Here is an 18,322-nt window from a genome sequence, read left to right on the forward strand (position 1 = left end):
AGCCAGAGATCAAACTCATACCTTCACAGCGACCCGGTCACTGTTGTTGGATTCTTAACCCACTGCACCACAGTGGGAAATCCAATTAGCTCTGTCTTCAAGAAGCTTTCAGAATGCTCACCATCTCCACTACTGCCAGCATCTTTATCCTTCCCTCACTCTCCTCCAATTCTCTTTCCCACACAGTAGCTAGAGTGATCATTTTAAAATCTAAGCCAGGGCTCCCTTTAGCAGCACATATACAAACATTGGAACAACACCGAGAAGATTTGCATGTCCCCTGCGTAGGGATGACATGCAAATTCGTGAGGCATTCCATATTTGTTCTGCAGAACAGAAACAGATTCACAAACTTTGACAACAAACTTATGGTTACCAAAGGGACGGGTGGGGAGAAGGACTGTCCTGGGGGTTCGGGATTGGCATATCCCACACAGCAGCATATGGAATAATTGGCCAACGGGGACCTGCTGTATAGCCCGGGGAACTCTACCCAATACTCTGTGATAATCTATATGGGAAAAGAATCTGAAAAAGTACGGATGTGTGTATATGTATAACTGAATCACTTTATTATACAGCAGAGATTATCAACATTGTAAATCAACCATACTTCAAAAAAACTTTGAAAAATTGAATAAATAAGTAAATAAATAAATACATACATAAATGCTAAACCAGAGCTTAAAGCACCAGTGGTTTCCCAAAGTTCTCACAGTGGTCCATAAGGCCCTGCATGATCGGGCCCCTGATGCTTATCCGACCTCATTTCCCATCCTGCTCCTCTTGCCCTTCAGGTCCAGCCACACCAGGTCTTCCAGGTCACTTTTTCCTCCTGGCCATTGCACAACTCACTCCCTCGCAGCCTCTCAGTCTCAAACCAAAGGTCCTCTTATCACAGAGGCACTCCCTGTCCCCTTATCATATTTCAATTTCCCCCATAATATTTATCACCTCCTGACATTTAATATGTCGCTGCTCTCCCCCCACTGCAGTGTAAACTGTAGGATTAGGGTTGGCACTTTACTGGATGTCTGGTATTTTTATTTGCTAAATCTGGCAACCCTAAGCAAGTGGTTATTTTGTTCATTGCTGTATCCTCAGCAGTAGAATTGCTCCTGACACGTGGTAAACTCTCAATAAATATTTACGCAATGAATGAATGGACGTGTTCAACCGGGTCATTAATCTGTAACATGCCTAAACCTTTAATAAACAACATGCGAGCCAGAGGGTTGGGACGTCTAAGCTGGGTTAGCCCAGTTCACAGCTGGCGGTCGGAGAGGCCGATGAACTTCCTAAGCAGGTGGAGCAGCTGGGAGCTTCGCCTGAACCGCCCCTGCGCCTCCTGCAACCGAACACTCCCGAAGTACAGTGAGCGATAAATCCCCGAGGGCTTTTCTGCGGGTAGGACCTCCCCAACTAGCAGGCGGGACCTACCCGCGCAGGAGCCTGGGCCCTTTAACGCCCCGCCTCCCCATCGCCCCTCGCGCGCCCGGTGTTACGTCACCGAACCTGCGGCCAATGGGAGCGCGCCTTACTGGCAGGCGGTGCTGGCACCGCTGCCAAAGGGGAAGTGAGCTGGGGTTGGAGCGATGGCCCGGGTCTGGACCCCGCGGCCGCCGCCTCCGCCGCCGCCGCCTCCGCCGCCGCCACCAGCGAGTCAGGAGCAGCTGCGTCCGGAGCCGAAGCGGGGACCGGAGTCGCGGCTGCAGTGGAGGCGGCGCGTTTGAGTTGCCGAAAGTCGCCGGTGCCGGAATACCTCAAACTCGGCGGGAGCGCTTCAGGTGGGCTGAGCCGCTGACGCCCCTCTTGACCTGCCCCCAGGCCCAGACACCAGGGCTGGGGTCTCCTCAGGCGCGGGACTGGTTCCTCTGAGGCTGAGCCCTGCAAACAAGAGCTCTGGATCTTCCTCGGCCTCCGGCTCCCTTCAAGCTCAGGACGGAGGCCGGAGATCGGTGATCTCTCAGCCCCGAGCGTTTCCTGTGTCCGGGTTGCAGTGGCTGGGAGCCCCCTCCTGCTGCCAGCCAGGAAGGGACCAGTGCGACCCCACTGTCTCGCTCTGCACCTCCTCCTCTTCTCCCATTCAAAAGCAAGTTTCTTTCCCTTTCCACTGGAAATCTTGCCCCGGAAGACCAGAACACCCGTCCGCGTGTCCTTCCCCAGCTCCTGAAGCACCCTTATTAGTATTATCTACTGACCAGGGCTGAGAATCTCTCGTTCTTGACTTTTTATCCCCCTTGGGAGACAAAGGTTACCTCTCCTAAACACCCTCAACTAATTGACACTCCATGCCCAGGGCTTTATCCATTTTGATCACCAGCCCCCAGGACGTCTTTACGTGACTTCCCCCAGCCATCCATCTGAGTTCCAGTTTCCTCTGGGCTCCAGTCTCTAGTCCCCAGCGGATCTGGTCAGTCCCACCCCTGGGTGGGAGTGACCAGAGGGGCTCTGGCCCAGAATTCCCCACCCTGGAAGGCAGCTCCAAGGCATCGAGAGAATTGGGCATCGGGTACGAACCTGGCAGCTCAGGAGTGGGTGCCCCACTCACCCCACACAAGAAGATGAAAAAGCGCAAAGAGCTCAATGCATTGATCGGCTTGGCTGGGGATAGCCGGAGAAAGAAGCCCAAGAAAGGCTCAGGCCACCGCCTGCTTCGCACCGAGCCTCCCGACTCAGACTCTGAGTCCAGCTCAGAGGAGGAAGAGGAGTTTGGTGTAGCTGGAAATCGCTCTCGCTTTGTCAAGTGAGTAATGCAGTGCACAGAGGTGGAATGGGGAAAAGGTATCTCCCAACACGACCAAGGGGGCAAATTAAAGGGAGGGAGAAGGAAGTTCTTAAGAAAAATTTTTAAAAAGCACGTAGACCTTGGAAGGCACAGAGGCAGAAAAGCTATTAGGGAGAAGGTGAGTTCAGGTTCTGGATGAAGGATAAGTTAGAGATCTGTCTCTGAGTGTACAAAAGAGAGCTCTGAATCTAGGGTAGACAGTGGACTTGGGGAATGAGCCAAGAGCCCAGAGAGACCAAAGTGGGAGTAGCAAAGAAGCCAAGAATAGGGACAGAGACCAGAGGAACTTGGGGGACCAGGCCTTCTGCTTAAGCGTAGGAGAGACGGGGGTCTTAGGACTGCAGATTATTTTTTGCACTCTTGACGGGTCTGAATCTCGGTGATGGGGGAATATGGTGAAGGACATCCTGTGGAAAGTGTGAGCCTTGAGGGTAGTGGAGGGTGGGGGACAAAAAAAAGAGGCAGCTTTTTCTCAGACCACTTTTAGCTGTGCAGCCACTAGACAGATCCCGTAGTGAGAACAAGGATGTGGGTTTGGGGAGTTAGGGTAGGAAGGGCTGAAGGGCTGAAGGGCCTCTTCCAAGGAGCACATGAAAACAGTATTCTGAGGATGTGGAAGCAGGGGCTAGGCAGAAATTCGGAGTGCTAAAAGAGATTGAATCCTCTGTTTGAGGTTTGCTTGTTTCGAGGGGCTGTGTCCTTTTATTTTGTTAAAGGCAGAGTTTGGTTTCTAATGACCTTTGCGAGATGCGGTTGTTCAGGGCAATCCTAGGTTTGGGCTGTGAAGATCCAATGAAGTAGGAGTTCCCTGGTGGCCTAGTGGTTGAGGAGTCAGGTGCTGTCCCTGCTGTGGCTTGGGTTCAGTCTCTGGCCCGGGAACTTCCCCATGCCCTGGGCTCAGCCCCACCCCACCCCATCCCCCAAAAAGAGAGAGAGAGAGAGCTGATGAAGTAGAATAGTAAACTGGACTAGTTACCTTGTTGGGTTAGTTCAGATCTTGAATGGAGATTGAAGTTGGGTGTGAAATTTAACCCCCTCCTATGTTTCCTTCCTTCTGAGCCAATAAGCTGCAGCGTACTGGGTGTCCACTTAAATGTGCTGTTGTAATTTTTTCATTCGAGTTGCAGTTAAACTTGCTCAGAAGTTTGTAGAGTTTCTATAAGCGGAAGCAAGTTCCTCTGGAGTGAATATGTACTTGGGAGAAAGAGCGAGATGAGCGAATTATAGTTCAGGGACGGAAGGGCAGAGCAGCTGGTCTCTACGCTTCCCTGACCTGAGCCGTTTCCAGAGACCTGCACTGATGATGATAGCAGTGAGCTGCAGTGCCCACGGGTGCCTCCTGTAGCTCACAGGAACTCCCTCTGGTTCAGGCGAAGTTTGAAACCTTTGTCCCCAGTATATGAACTCTTCCTAGGCGATATTATTAGTCACTCTCAGCCTGCTATTCAGGTTTAAGTCTGTTACATTATGTTCCCTGGTAAACCAGCTGGTTATTCATTAGAGAAGGTAAGTGCATGGCCACACATGTATGCTATTTCGAATAAAACGGCATTCATAATCACTTTTGCACTTCTGGTTGAATTTGTTCTTATGATCAGGGGAGACTATTTACGATGCTGCAAGATCTGTTATCCCCTCTGTGCTTTTGTCATCCTCGCCGCCTGTGTCATGGCCTGCGTTGGCTTGGTGTGGATGCAAGTTGCTCTGAAGGAGGACCTGGATGCCCTCAAGGAAAAATTTAGAACAAGTAAGTGGTCACCCTTTTCAATGTGTAATTGTGGACTCTTCCAGGTTGTAGGACAAATTGAACCACAATGAATTAAGAGTTTTGTCCACTCTGATAAAGCAACTATATGTTCCTTTAAGCATTGTTACACTTCTTCTTCGTTGTCAGCTTGAATGCAGTAACAGTTACTCATTTTTAAATCCACAAACAAACAAAAACAGTGCTTATGCACCATTAGGACAAATAGCATTGCAGTCAACACTTAGAGTGCAGAAGGGAGGGGCTGGCTAAGGTCCTGGGCTCTAGAACCTTGGTCAACCTCCACCTGTTGCCACGTGAGAGTCCACAGCTGTAAAGCGGCAACAGTGACCCTGGGCTGTTTCCTTCCTCCCTCACAGGGCCCTTTGAGAAAGAATACGGGAGTGTCTGTCAGACAGTTTCCTCCTTAAAAACTTACAGAAACCTAGGTCTGAGCAACGCTAATAATGCTAGCCAGCATGTGTGGACTGCTTACTGTGTGTCAAGACACAATTACATACTTGTTTCATGAATGTTTAAGAGTTTAAGAGACTTGTTTTGAGTAGAAGATCTTTCTGTTTTTAAATTGTCAAGTTGCATTTTGCACATCCAGAGCCCTTTTTCTGAAAAGTGTGTTTGCGTGGTAGCTACAACCAGTTTCAACCTAAAGATCTTCCTTTAGCAACACTGAGATCTTTGGTTCTGGGTTTCAAGGGTTAATTTTCTAAACTAAGGAACCAGTTTCAAGTTGATCACAAGCACCCTATCTTGAGCAACGGTTAACATGCCAGGAAACTGACCACCAGGCTTTCTCAAGGTCATGAAGAAACCTGGCCCCAGAACTGGAATTAGAGTTGTTTCCTTACTTCCCATCTTAAGCCTTAGGAGATCCTAAGCTTTCTTTCACCCCGGCTTCTCTTTGCTGCCTGCAGTTATTTACGTTCCAAACCTGACCTAAGGACAGCTAATCCTTAGTGGGTGTGTTAATCATGTTTCTAGTGATGCTACTTTAAAAAGAAAACACTGAAATACTGACGTTGGTTGTCTCCTGAGCTCCTGATTCAGGGAAAGGGATTGGGCAGGCCACAATTCCCTGCCAGCATCATCCTGACCTATATGTTTTATCAACTGCTAGGGCCAGAGTACAGTGTAAGAAAGAATGGAATTTGTATTCCAGTTATTTTCCCTCTTGATATTGTCCTTAGAAGTATTACAAGGCGTTTTTAAGTCCGGTGTTTTCTTGGTAAGTAGTAAGCGTGACTTAGGAGTGACGTTCTGCAAAGCAGCGCTTAACCATAAATAGCCACTGATGACATCTGTCTGTGCCACTGTCTCTGTAACTAGTTGGGCCTCCTCCGTTTGTGCTGTAGCTTGTGGTCACACACAGCAGTTATTAATTCATATATTTCAAAACATTGCTCAGTTCTGCCTTCTAGGGATTCATTTTTTGGACTGTTCTGTACCTGGGTTTTCAGGACACCAGTGTAATTTATATCTTAACTGATCTTTTCATTTTCAGGAAGTTTCTTTGTTTAGAAATTTGTATTTGGGAGTTCCCACCATGGCTCAGTGGGTTGAGAAGCCTACTATAGCGGCTTGGGTCACTGCAGAGGTACAGGTTTGTGCCCTGGCCCAATGCAGTGGGTTAAGGGACTGGTGTTGTCACAGCTGTGGCACAGGTCACAGCTGCAGCTCAGATTCAGTCCCTGGCCTGGCAACGTCTGTATGCTGCGGTTGCAGCCATAAAATTTTTGAACATTTTTTAAAAAGAAATGCGTATTTGAAGTATGTACATGTAGTAGACCTGACGCCAGTCAACAGACATTTATTGAGAACTTATTAATACCAATCCCTGGAAATACTATATCCAGGAGGTGCCAGGAGCTGTCCCCTGGACTGTGAGACCTGCTTTCTACCACCGAACCTTCCCCAGGAACCTGACTGCATTTGTCAGCCGACTGAATGAAGCACATTCAGAATCGTCAGTCCAGCCACTCCGTGAGCTTTGGTTTGCCACAGTAGAAATGCCAGCACCGGGAATGTCTAAAGCAAGACGTCCCCTTCCTGGAGGATAGGGGTAGGGGCCGGGGGCATAAGTCAGTCTGAATGGCTGAACCATTGAGACCTCCTGGCAAGAGTTTTTGGTAAAAATCATTCTCTTGGCTAAATGAGTTAATCTTGTTCAACTAAAACAATCTTTGTTTGAATTATGCTTCTACTTTAAATGTATTTCAGTAAGTTTATTTCTTGTTTTTCAAGAGGACAGTAGAAATCAAGACCACCTTTGGTCCGGCTTAAATACCTTTGTGAAATCCTCAGAGCCCCGTGTTCTTTATTTCAGTAAACTCTCCACGACACATGTGAGGAAGGGAAGCAGGATTGCTGAAATATCTGAACAGAAAGCAAAGCAGATAGGCTTGGTGATTTCCCTTGTGTCCAAGGAGTAACTTGATCTTTAAGCTGAAAGTGCTGATTGCCCCTGAAACTCACTGCTCAGTATTCTTTTCTAGAACCGACCACACCAAAACACCTCCACCGTTGATCTAAAGAAGATTATTATCTATTCCCAACCATCCCTCCTAGCGCACAAGGCTAGAGTGGTGATCCAGGCAAAGTAGCAGTTTGGTCATTTAGTACAGAGCTTAAAAATGGCCTTGATGGAGTTCCTGCCGTGGCTCAGGGGTTAACAGATCTGACTAGGAACCACAAGGTTGTGTGTTCAATCCCTGGCCTCACTGAGTGGGTTAAGGATCTGGCGTTGCTGTGAGCTGTGGTGTAGGTCGCAGATGAACCTTGGATCTGGTGTTGCTGTGGCTCTGGCATAGGCCCATGGCTACAGTTCCAATTAGACCCCTAGCCTGGGAACCTCTATATGCTGTGGGTGCAGCCCTAGAAAAAGACAAAAAAAAAAGAAATGGCCTCTTGCTAATGAGGCCGTTAGAATATAAGCAGTCCGTGACAGCTGAAGTATACCAGAAAGAATGCTGGTCCTAGAAGCAGAAGGTTTGACTGTTGAATCCTGACCTGCTCATCACCAGCTATAAAATATAGTCAAGTCACTTATTCTTCTGAGCCTTCATTTTCCCTCCACAAAACATAAAGACGTATTTGTACTCCTCAAGCGCTTTGGGCACTCCTCTACCATAACATCTGTCATGCTCTGTAGTTATTCCGCGGCAACACCTTGCTGTCCACTAGACTGAGAGCTTCAGGGTCTTTTGTGTGCCCTAGAACCAAGTACAAGGGCTGGGCGCATAGTAGGTGCTCAATAATAAGATGAGTAATTGCGTACAATTTTATTGCAAACTATAAAGACATATATACAATATTGCTGTCCACATTCAAAAGGTACATACAGAAATCCCTACTTCCTGATCTTAAAAATTAAGGAAAGAGCTAGGTAAGTTCTTTTGTGTATTACTGTACTAAATTTTAAATGAATTGCTTTCCATGTTGAAAGACCATGAATTGGTAATCATAAGTTTTTATTTACTACACTTCCTTCCATCTATGTAATCAGAGTACCTTGACTTATCTCTCCTAAAAACCCCCCCAAATCAGATAATGAATATAATCCCCTCTTGACTCATACAGTCATTGGGATCCAGAGTGTTTTCAGGGCTTGCCAGATTTATAGGTTTATTAGTTAATAATTTTAATCCAAGTTATTTATGTGTTTGTCTTACTTCCTCTTCTACTTAAATCGTATAGATTACAAGAAAGAGAGAGACTCTCCCCCTACCTTGGGATGTTTGATCACTTGAGAATGGCAGGCATGTGTGGGATACATTTATCTTTATAACCTAACTGAATGTGTGTATGAAATTCAGTGAAATGCTAAGTGCTACGTTAATTTAGACTGACGGGTAAAATATTGTTACTGCATAAGCTGGATGTATTCCTATAAACTGTGTAAATCAAATGTTACATTAAAAGCACTTAGTGAAGTCTATTTATAAAGAAATCCTTTGGTACATATTTTGAAAAGTGAACAGAAATATCTAATTTCTTTTAATAATTCTGAATTTTCAGCTAGTGAGGGGTTTTCTTACGGTGAGGATACCACCACCACCCCAGTTTTTAAGGGGATTTTTGTTGTTGTTGAACTTGTTTGTTTTCTTTGTCTAAGTTAATAGGATACCATAAACTGCATTTCATACCCGACAATCATTTCACTAGACAAGCAGTTGATTTTGCTTCTTTGTACCTGGGACTGTGCTGGGCCCTGGGAACACATGACCACATCAGACCAGGTCCCTGTTCTCAGGTAGCTCTCCGTCAGTCTGGTAAAGGAGACAGACAAGTAAGCGATTACAGCGCAGTGTGTTCTGTGCTTCATGGAGTCTGGAGTGGTCAAGAGGTGATGGTGGTGCAAGGTGGGGGCAGCTATTGTGCTGAGTCTGGAAAGGAATGACCTGGGCTAAGGTGGCAGAAATGAAGAAGGGGCAGGCTAAGGGCATCGAGGCAGAAAGAATAGTGCGTGTAGTCACGAAGGCTTCAGGAGGTTGGTGTGTCAAGAAAATCAGCTTGGCTAGAAAGTAGAATGAAGTAACTATGGTGAGGAGAAGTATGGTTGGGAGGTAAACAGAGGCCAGATTTATTCAGTTAGTAATAATTACTGAAATGTGTCCGGTGTATTCTAAATGCTGACCATGCAGAAATGAACCAAAAAAAAGTCCTAGAATGTACATTTTAGTAAATTGTAAACTATCTGTCCTTTATGCTAGTTTTTGGTTTTAAAGAATACATACCATAGCTCATCAGATAAGTCTGTGGCTTTAAAAGAAGGATGTAGGTTTTACTCTGGAGGCCTCGTCATTATCAGTATTTTATCTGCTATGAAACAGAAAAAACACTCTGTAAAGAAAGAAGAGAAAGCACTTTCAGGCCTCTGCCTTCAGGCTAGCAAACCTGTCAACTTCCTAGATGTTGTTTCCCAAAAGAAAAGCCAAATAATATCCTACACTCCACCTAACATTTTCCTTTATTGTCTATTTCACCTTTAGCTTTCGGGTTAAGAAAACACTGTTTGGAGTTCCCGTTGTGGCGCAGCAGAAATGAATCTGACTAGGAATCATGAGGTTGTGGGTTTGACCCCTGGCCTTGCTCAGTGGGTTAAGGATCCGGCGTTGCCGTGAGCTGTGGTGTAGGTTGCAGACATGGCTCAGTTCCTGCGTTGCTATGGCTGTGGCATAGGCTGGCAGCCACAGCTCCGATTGGATCCCTAGCCTGGGAACTTCCGTATGCTGCAGGTGCAGCTCTAAAAAGGACAGAAAGACAAAAAAAAAAGAAAGAAAGAAAGAAAACACCATTTGCTGTTTATGAAAAAGATTTAAAATCTTAATTCTCATAACACTACTTTTCTATTTGAAATAGAAAAAAAAAATAGATTTAAACAGTTAGAGATATAACTTCGGCTGTCACCTGGAGCATTAGTGGAGTAAAGTTTATAAATCTTCATTGACCAATCATATAGCGCCTTAATTGAGCCGGTTAGTACTTAACATTTATTTATCACTTGTTGAATGCCTGGCAGCTGTGTGTAGTGCTTTACAGCCATCCTTTCACTTAAAACATCCTTCAGAAGTTGGTTAGGATTACCTCTGTATTACACATGAGGAAACAGCTCAAAGAATTTTGAGTAATTTGCTTAAGATAGTAAGTTACAGAGTTGAAATTCAGATCCAACTCTGCTGATGTTGTTTTTAACATTTTTAGCTCCCTGACTTTTAAAAGTTGTGTTGCCAGTAGTGAAATGCCCCAGTTAAAGCTTTGGTGTTAAAGATAGATATTTACATAAATAAAAGAACAGTGAGGTTGGCACATATGAATTCGGTCATTTTCCTCCCAGAATTAACTTTTATTAATCTATCTTCTTTCCTGCTGTCTGATCATTTTTTCCTCTTGGAGACATGAGGGAACTGTATGGCTGTTTATGTTTGTTCTTATTTTTGCTTTTAGTGGAATCTAATCAGAAAAGCTCATTCCAAGAAATTCCCAAACTTAATGAAGAACTACTCAGCAAACAGAAACGGCTTGAGAAGATTGAATCTGGAGAGCTGGGCTTGAACAAAGTCTGGATAAACATCACAGAAATGAATAAGCAGGTAGCAAAAATGTGATTTTATTTCTGTGTAAGCTGTGAATATTTCATGTGTTTGTTAAGCATGTATCTATAAATATAGGGAATTCACTTTAGGTTGTTTTACTTTTTGAAATGGTGTTTTGCATATTGTGATCCCAACACATTAAATTCTGGTAAAATAGGTGATAGTTAAGTATTTCCAAATATTCAAAATGTTAACCCTTTCTGCAGAGGAACAGAGTTTTACCCATTAGAGCAGTTTAGAGAGAGTTAGAAATTCCCTAGAGCAGTGTAGATATTAAATTTAAACACAGTGTCATCTAACCCCCAAGAAAATTTTATAGCTTGTTTTTACTCATTAATGAGAGCTTATTTCGTTCAATAGCATGTAAAAACTGAACAGACGCAGCCATGGAGTGTAGTGCTATATGCCATACTAAAACAAATCTGGGAACTGTCAGCAGGTAATAATTATTCTAGAATAGCATAGGAGGAAATGGCAGAGTTGGTGGAATACCTTGACCAGGCAAGCAGGCCTAGAGCCAAAACTTTTCCAGTCCCTAAATTAGCCACATCGCACATTGATTGTGAAAGAGGGGCTCTGCCAGAGGAAAAGAGCAGATTCAAAGGATGTTGATGGAGCACCTGATATGTACGTGGTGCTGCAGTCACCACTTGGTAACTCAGCCCCTATCTTCAGTTTCTGCAGTTCAGTTAAGAAAGACACGTGCACTGAAAAGAAAACTCGAGTATACCCAGAGTGCTTAAAAATAGATGCGCCATCCCTGTTGTGCTAAGAGGGTGTTCTCTTCTTCAAAGTGGAACCTCGAAGTTCAGATTCAGCCAGTGCCAGGGAGCACTGTGCTGGAGTGATGTGCTCGCGATGCTTTGAAGCCACCCTCTTCTTTCAGCAGTAGTTTGAGTGGGACAGTTCAGCACTTAAAACCAAAGATCGACGGCCCGGGGCTGTGGCTTTCAGACTTTTGCCTGGAACCCACAGTAAGAAATGTTTTCCATCATGACCCGGAAAACATAAACATATACGTATGTACCTGAAATAGAAGGTCCCCTTTTTGGTATATAGTCAGTTACTATAATTCACAAACACTTCAGAAACTGTCGCGATGTCTTTATTGAGACATATGGGTCAGCATGGGCACCCACTTTCCACTTGTTAGCGAATCCAGGGCTCACCTGAGAATGGTAAAAACGGCCAGTGTCTTAGTGTCATTATGACAAGTTTTTAGCTCGTAGGAACCTGAGAGGGCCTCTAGGCCTCCCAGGTCATGAGACTGTACTGTCCCAACAGACCTGCCCACACTCAAGTGTCTTCCAGAATTCCTTGTCAATTTTAATAGGCATCTGGGCAACAGAACATTCTACTACTCTGCTGGTTGTTAAGGTACAGTTCCAGGGTTAAATATTGTACCCAAACTTAATATTTTCAAGCAATACAGGCTTATCCCCCCAAAATAGTGTATGACTTAGTCAGCTCTCTCTGCAAATAAAGGACCCCAAAGCACTAACTGCAGAGAAGTTAGGTGAGGTTCCTCTTCTCTCCCCAAATCAAAGTTTTTGGAACCCCAAGGGACTGCTGTAAAACAAAGCAGGTAAGAGCTTAATCCAGCAGTACAGCAAAACCAGTCACTCACTTCGGATCAGCCTAGGTCTGCATTGCTCGAGAGCTGTTCGCTGCAGCATTTGTCTCCCCCAGTCATTGTGCACAGGACTCTGAGAAGCCATAGGAATATGCTGATGCAGACTCAAGGTCCTCCAGCGTTGTGGGAAGGGACAGTACGTCACAGGATGAAGCCCTGTGCTCCCCTGTGCCACCTGGCCCTCCCAGGGTATCCGCATTGGAGAAGTTTATGAAAACAGTCACTTGCCCTTAATACTGTGCTGCCTTATGATAGCTTATTTTTTTATTCAGTTCATTTTGTGTGTGTGTGTGTGTCTTTTTCTGTCCTTTTTAAGGCCACACCTGCGGCATATGGAGGTTCCCAGGCTAGGGGTCTAATCGGAGCTGTAGCCACCGGCCTACGCCACAGCCACAGCCACAGCAATGCCAGATCCGAGCCGTGTCTGCAACCTACACCACAGCTCACGGCAACACTGGATCCTTAACCCATGGAGCGAGGCCAGGGATCGAACCCGCAACCTCATGGTTCCTAGTCAGATTCGTTTCCACTGCCGAAACAGGAACTCCTCAGTACATTTTTTAAAATTACTCATGAAGTAATTGATGGGTTGCAGCACCTAGGATTTACTAGTTAGCATTTATCCTTGGACTCTCGGTAGTAAGTGAAAAGCAGGTATTCACTCCTAGGATAAACTGTGGCCTGCTCGTATTCACAGAGCAAATGGACAGTTTGGCCAGAGTGCACGTCAAGTGAAAGTAAACCACGGTGACGCGCTGAGAAATCATTAGCATCTCTCTGTGGGACACACTGTGGGTTCTTGGTGGTAGCCAGGTATGGAGTTTACCATTCTGAGGCATCTAATTATTCTAGAAGGTCGTGTATTGTGTTCTGAGCTTTGAGCTCAGTGATGGTGATGGCACTTAAGATGATAACTGCCACTCATTAAATGCCTTCTTTATGCAGGCCACTGTTAGATGCATTACATGTGAGGGCACCTTTTTTGCTTCTGCAGCTCCATGAAGTAAGAGGGACTTTCTCCATTTTACAGGTAAAACAGTAAAAGGGAGGCTCAGAGGGCCTCAGTGGTTTGCCCAGGTCATGCAGCTGTGTGACAGTGCTAACAGAATATGCAGGTTGCAGGAGCTGTTTGCTTTTCAGTCTTCCACCTGTACCTCCTCTGAAGGATACAGTAGGCGCTTAGTAGATAAAGCTGAAAGGTTGTGAAGTCAAGTCCCTACAAGGACTCCTAATCATTCATCACTGATGATTGTCTGTTTTAGTAACTCTCTTTGCTTGCTACTTAAAGAACACTCAACTTTAACCCGGGGCGGGGGCAGCATTTCAGACTTTAGAAGTGTAAAATGGTTTAATAAGCACCTGGTCTATAGTAGCTGTATTTAATTTTACTAATGAAAAGTTATGTAACATTCATGAAACTCATGACTCAACTTTTGGCCATAATGTAGGGCTTTTTCTTAATTATTTATACTTAATTCAACTTTTTTTTTTTTTTTTTTTTTTTTGGCCTTTTGAGGGCCGCTCCTGCGGCATATGGAGGTTCCCAGGCTAGGGATCGAATCGGAGCTGCAGCTACCCCCCTACGCTAAAGGCACAGCAACTCGAGATCCGAGCCGAGTCTGCACCTACACCACAGCTCACGACAATGCCGGATCCTTAACCCACTGACTGAGGCAGGGATGGAACCCGCAACCTCATGGTTCCTAGTTGGATTCGTTAACCACTGAGCCACGACGGGAACTCCTTAATTCAACTTTTTAGACTCTTTGAATTGCAGTGTGTGGGTTTTAGAGGTAAGTTCTATAGTGCTTGAATCTGGTCTGACATTCTAAAGGCAGTCCCAGGTGTCAGTAACGGGAGGGTGCCCCTTATCTCTCTATTCTGATGAACATATGCGACTTTGCTGTAGTTTCCCACAGATGTAGGCATTATTTCACCCAAGAGAGGAATTCTGAAAAATGGAATCCAGCTTTGCAGTTTATGGGACAGTAGCTGAGTCCTAGTGACCAGGGTGTGGTCCAGTTCTTATAAGAGAGTCAGCAGTCCTAAGTGCTGGTCAGCTCTCCAGAGCATACTCTTTGAGTGAGGGCGGCTGATACCCTGGGCCTCGAGTGATTGGAGCACAGGGAGAAGTGGCACAGCACCTCGTCTTACATTGCTTTGGCTTTCATGTCCTCCTCTGCTTTGGAGTGAAATGGCAGCTGCCAGCCAGGCACACTGGCCGTTGGCGAAGCCATTATCTTTCTTGAGGAACTTCTGACTGGCATCGGGACAGTACAGTACCTAGGAGAATAGTTTCTACCCAGGTCTCCACCCAGAACACAGCTTGTTGTCCCTTTAAGATCTGGCCAGTTGTCAGTGGAAGGAGTTGTCCCTCAGGTGGAAAAAGATAACCACATAATTGATAGGGGTTTGGAATAATCATATCCTATCCTTGCCCATCAAGTCGGTGTAGAGCCACTTGTGTATGTGTTTTGGGGCCCTGATGTTGGGACTGGGGGGAGCCCCTCCAAGTACTTTACGACTGAGCATGTTACGATGGTCTTGGAAGGCCCAGTGAGGGCATGGAGGAAAGGGCCAACCAAGGAAACCTGTCACACCCCTTCCCCAATTTTGTGATGTCTTTTTCCTATGTGTTTATTCCTCTCCCATAGTTAAAATTTCATGAGTAACATGTGACTGTATCCTTATGTAAGATTTAAATAGTTGAATAAACCTAGAGCTCTCAAGAAAATTCCCCTTCTTTGTATGTGCCCCCCAACACATAGGCACACACTCCCTGTCCCCATGGTTGTTCACTGTCAGTATTCTGGCTTGTGTTCTCCCAGGCCCCTTTATAAGCATTTAAAAAATCGTAATAGCTTTTTTTTTTGTCTTTTTTTTTTTTTTTTTTTTTTTGCCGTTTCTAGGGCCGCTCTCGCAGCACATGGAGGTTCCCAGGCTAGAGGTCCAATCTGAGCTGTAGCTGCCGGCCTGCACCAGAGCCACAGCAACGCAGGATCCGAGCCACATCTGCAACCTACACCACAGCTCACGGCAACACCGGGTCCTCAACCCACTGAGCAAGGGCAGGGATTGAACCCGCAGCCTCATGGTTCCTAGTCGGATTCGTTAACCACTGCACAACGACGGAAACTCCAGAAATCATAATAGCTTTTAATATGAATTAGCTTATGGGTTAGCGTGCGTGTGTGTGTGTGTGTGTAACTAAATGGAGTTCCTAGGTTTATATTCCACACATCCCTTTGTTCCTTCACTATATATCTACAGCCTTAGTGATAGACATTTAGATTGTTTCTAGTGTTTTGCTCTTACAAATAAGAAAGCAGTAATTAGTCTTACACATACATTATGCACTTAATCTTTTTAAAATTTATTTTTTCTTCTAGTTTTATTGAGATATAATTAACATATAGCACTGTATAAGTTTAAGGTCTACAGCATGATGATTTGCCGTACATACTTCATGAAATGATTATCACAGTACAGTTAGTGAACATCCGGCAGCTCATGTAGATACACAAAGAAATAGAGTTTGGGATGGAAATGCTATAAAATTTGGTTGTGAGGATTGTTGTACAACTATAAATGTAATAAAATTCATTGAGTAATTACAAAAAAAGAAATAGACAAAAATGGATTTTTTTCCCTTGTGATAGAAACTCTTAGGATTTACTCTTTCTCTCTCTCTCTTTTTTTTTTTTTTTTTTTTTTTCCCCGTCTTTTTAGGGCGGCACTGCAGCATAAGGAGGTTCCCAGGCTGGGGGTGTAATCGGAGCTACATCTGCCAGCCTACCCCACAGCCACAGCAACGCCAGATCTGAGCGGTGTCTGTGACCACAGCTCACGGCAACACCGGATCTTTAACCCCCTGAACGAGGCCAGGGATCGAACCCTCATCCTCATGGATCCTAGTCAGATTCGTTTCTGCTGCGCCACGACGGGAACTCCCCGGATTTACTCTCTTCGCATTCACCTATGACATACAGCAGGGTTACTTAAACTTAGCACGTTGTGCATTACATCCCTAATACTTATTTATCTTGTGACTAGAAGTTTGTACCTTTTGACTGCCTTCCTCCTGTTCCCCCCCTCTCCCCCGCCACCTCTGGGAACCGCAAATCTGATCTCTCTCTCTGTCTCTGTCTTTTTTTTTTTTAGTTTGTTTTTGAAGTATAATTGACCCATAACACTAAGTTCCTGTTAGTCAGCACAGTGTTTTGATATTTCTGTGCCTGTCAAAATGGTCACCATGATTCTCTAGGTACTTGTGTGGCCATACGAAGGTGTTGCACTGTTGTTGACGCTGTTCCTCACGCTTACATTCCATTCCCCTCAGTCATTTTTTCTGCAGGAAGAAGTTTGTGCCTCTTAATCTCCCTCACTTGGTTCTTTCCTTCCCCCACCTCCCTCCCCTCTGGCAACCACCTGTTTTGTTTTCTGTATCTGTAACTCTGTTTCTGTTTTGATATGTTTGTTCATTTGTTCTGTTTTTTAGATTCTACATGTAAGTGATATCATACAGTGTTTGTCTTTCTCTGTCTTATTTTGTGTAGCATGATACCCTCTGGGTCCATTCATGTTGTCACAAATGGCAAGGTTTTTTTCTTTTTTATGGCTGAGATATATTCCACTGTGTATATTTGTGTGTGTGTGTACACTTTATCCACTTATCTTTTGATTGATGGACACTCAGATTGTATCCATATCTTTTCTGTTATAAATAATACTACAGTGAATATAGGGGTGCATCTATCTTTTCTATTTAGTGTTTTATTTTCTTCAGATAAATACCCAGGAATGGAATTGCCAGATCATGTAATAGTTCCATTTTTATTTCTTTGAGGAATCTTCGTACAGTTTTCCAAAGCGGCTACACAATGTACATTCCCAGCAACAGTGCAGGAGGAGTCCCTTTTTTCTGCTTCCTCGCCAACACTTGTTATTTGTTGTCTTTTTTGACAGTAACCATTCTGGTAGGTGTGAGGTGATAAATTCATTGTGATTTTCAGTTGCATTTCCCTGATCATTAGTGGTGTGGAACATCTTTTCATGTACCTGTCTCTGTGGGGGAAAAAGTCTATTCAGATCCTCTGCCCATTTTTTATTTTTTGTTTGGTTTTGGTTTTGGCTGTGCCTGGGGCATGTGGAAGTTCCTGGCCTAGAGGACCAACCTGTGCCACAGCAGCAACTTGAACCACTGCAGTGACAATGCTGGGTCCTTAACTCAGTGCACCACACAAGAACTCTGTTCTGCCCATTTTTTATCTTTTTGTTGTTGTTGTAGTTGTTGTTTGTGTACCCTCAGCAGATGGAAGTTCCCAGGCTAGGGGTTGAATTGGAGCTGTAGCCACCAGCCTACGCCACAGCCACAACAATGCCAGATCCGGGCCACGTCTGCGACCTACACCACCACTCAGAGCAACTCCAGATCCTTAACCCACTGAGCGAGGCCAGGGATCAAACCTGCATCCTCATGGATACTGGGTGGGTTCGTGAAGCGCTGAGCCTCGACAGGAACTCCTCTGCCCATTTTTTAATCAGTTGTTTGTTTTTTGCTGTTGAGCTGTATGAGCTTTTTGTATATTTTGAACATTAATCCCTCATCAGATATATCGTTTGCAGATACCCTCTGCCGTTCAGTAGGATCCCTTTTTGTTTTGTTGATAGTTTCCTCCACTGTGTAAAAGCATTTTAGTTTGATGAAGTCCCGTTTGTTTATTTTTGCTTTTGTTTCTCTTGTCTTGTTCTTCTTTCTCAAGATTGCTTTGACTATCTGGGGTCCTTTGTGTTTCCATACGAATTTTAGAATTATTTGTTCTAGCCCTGTGAAAAATACCATTGGTATTTTGATATAGAGTGCACTGAATCTGTAGACTGCCTTCGGTAGTATGGTTATTTTAACAGTGTTATTAATTCCTCCAGTCCGTGAACACAGTATATCTTTCCATCTGTGTGGGTCGTCTTTAATTTCTTTTATCAGTGTCTTATAGTTTTCTAAGTACAGGTCTTTTACCTCCTTAGTTAGATTTATTCAGAAGTATTTT

At 44.7% G+C, this 18,322-nt stretch overlaps 1 protein-coding gene across 8 annotated transcripts in view; it reads left to right on the plus strand.

The window, feature by feature from the left end:
• Positions 1,542–18,322, plus strand: part of EFCAB14 (EF-hand calcium binding domain 14) — a 43,400-nt gene continuing 26,619 nt past the window's right edge. For 2 of the 8 annotated variants that reach the window (XM_021096709.1, XM_021096710.1), the window contains exons 1-3: positions 1,546–2,746; positions 4,387–4,535; positions 10,494–10,639. In XM_021096709.1, coding sequence (XP_020952368.1) covers positions 2,565–2,746; positions 4,387–4,535; positions 10,494–10,639 — 477 coding nt within the window. In that variant the 5' untranslated portion in view covers positions 1,546–2,564. Of the gene's footprint in view, positions 2,747–4,386; positions 4,536–10,493; positions 10,640–18,322 lie in introns of all 8 variants that reach the window. The other 6 variants (XM_013999426.2, XM_013999427.2, XM_021096711.1 and 3 more) reach the window with 4 other exon arrangements.

This window comes from Sus scrofa, chromosome 6 (genome assembly GCF_000003025.6).
Source record: "Sus scrofa isolate TJ Tabasco breed Duroc chromosome 6, Sscrofa11.1, whole genome shotgun sequence".
In the NCBI taxonomy this organism is placed as follows: domain Eukaryota; kingdom Metazoa; phylum Chordata; class Mammalia; order Artiodactyla; family Suidae; genus Sus; species Sus scrofa.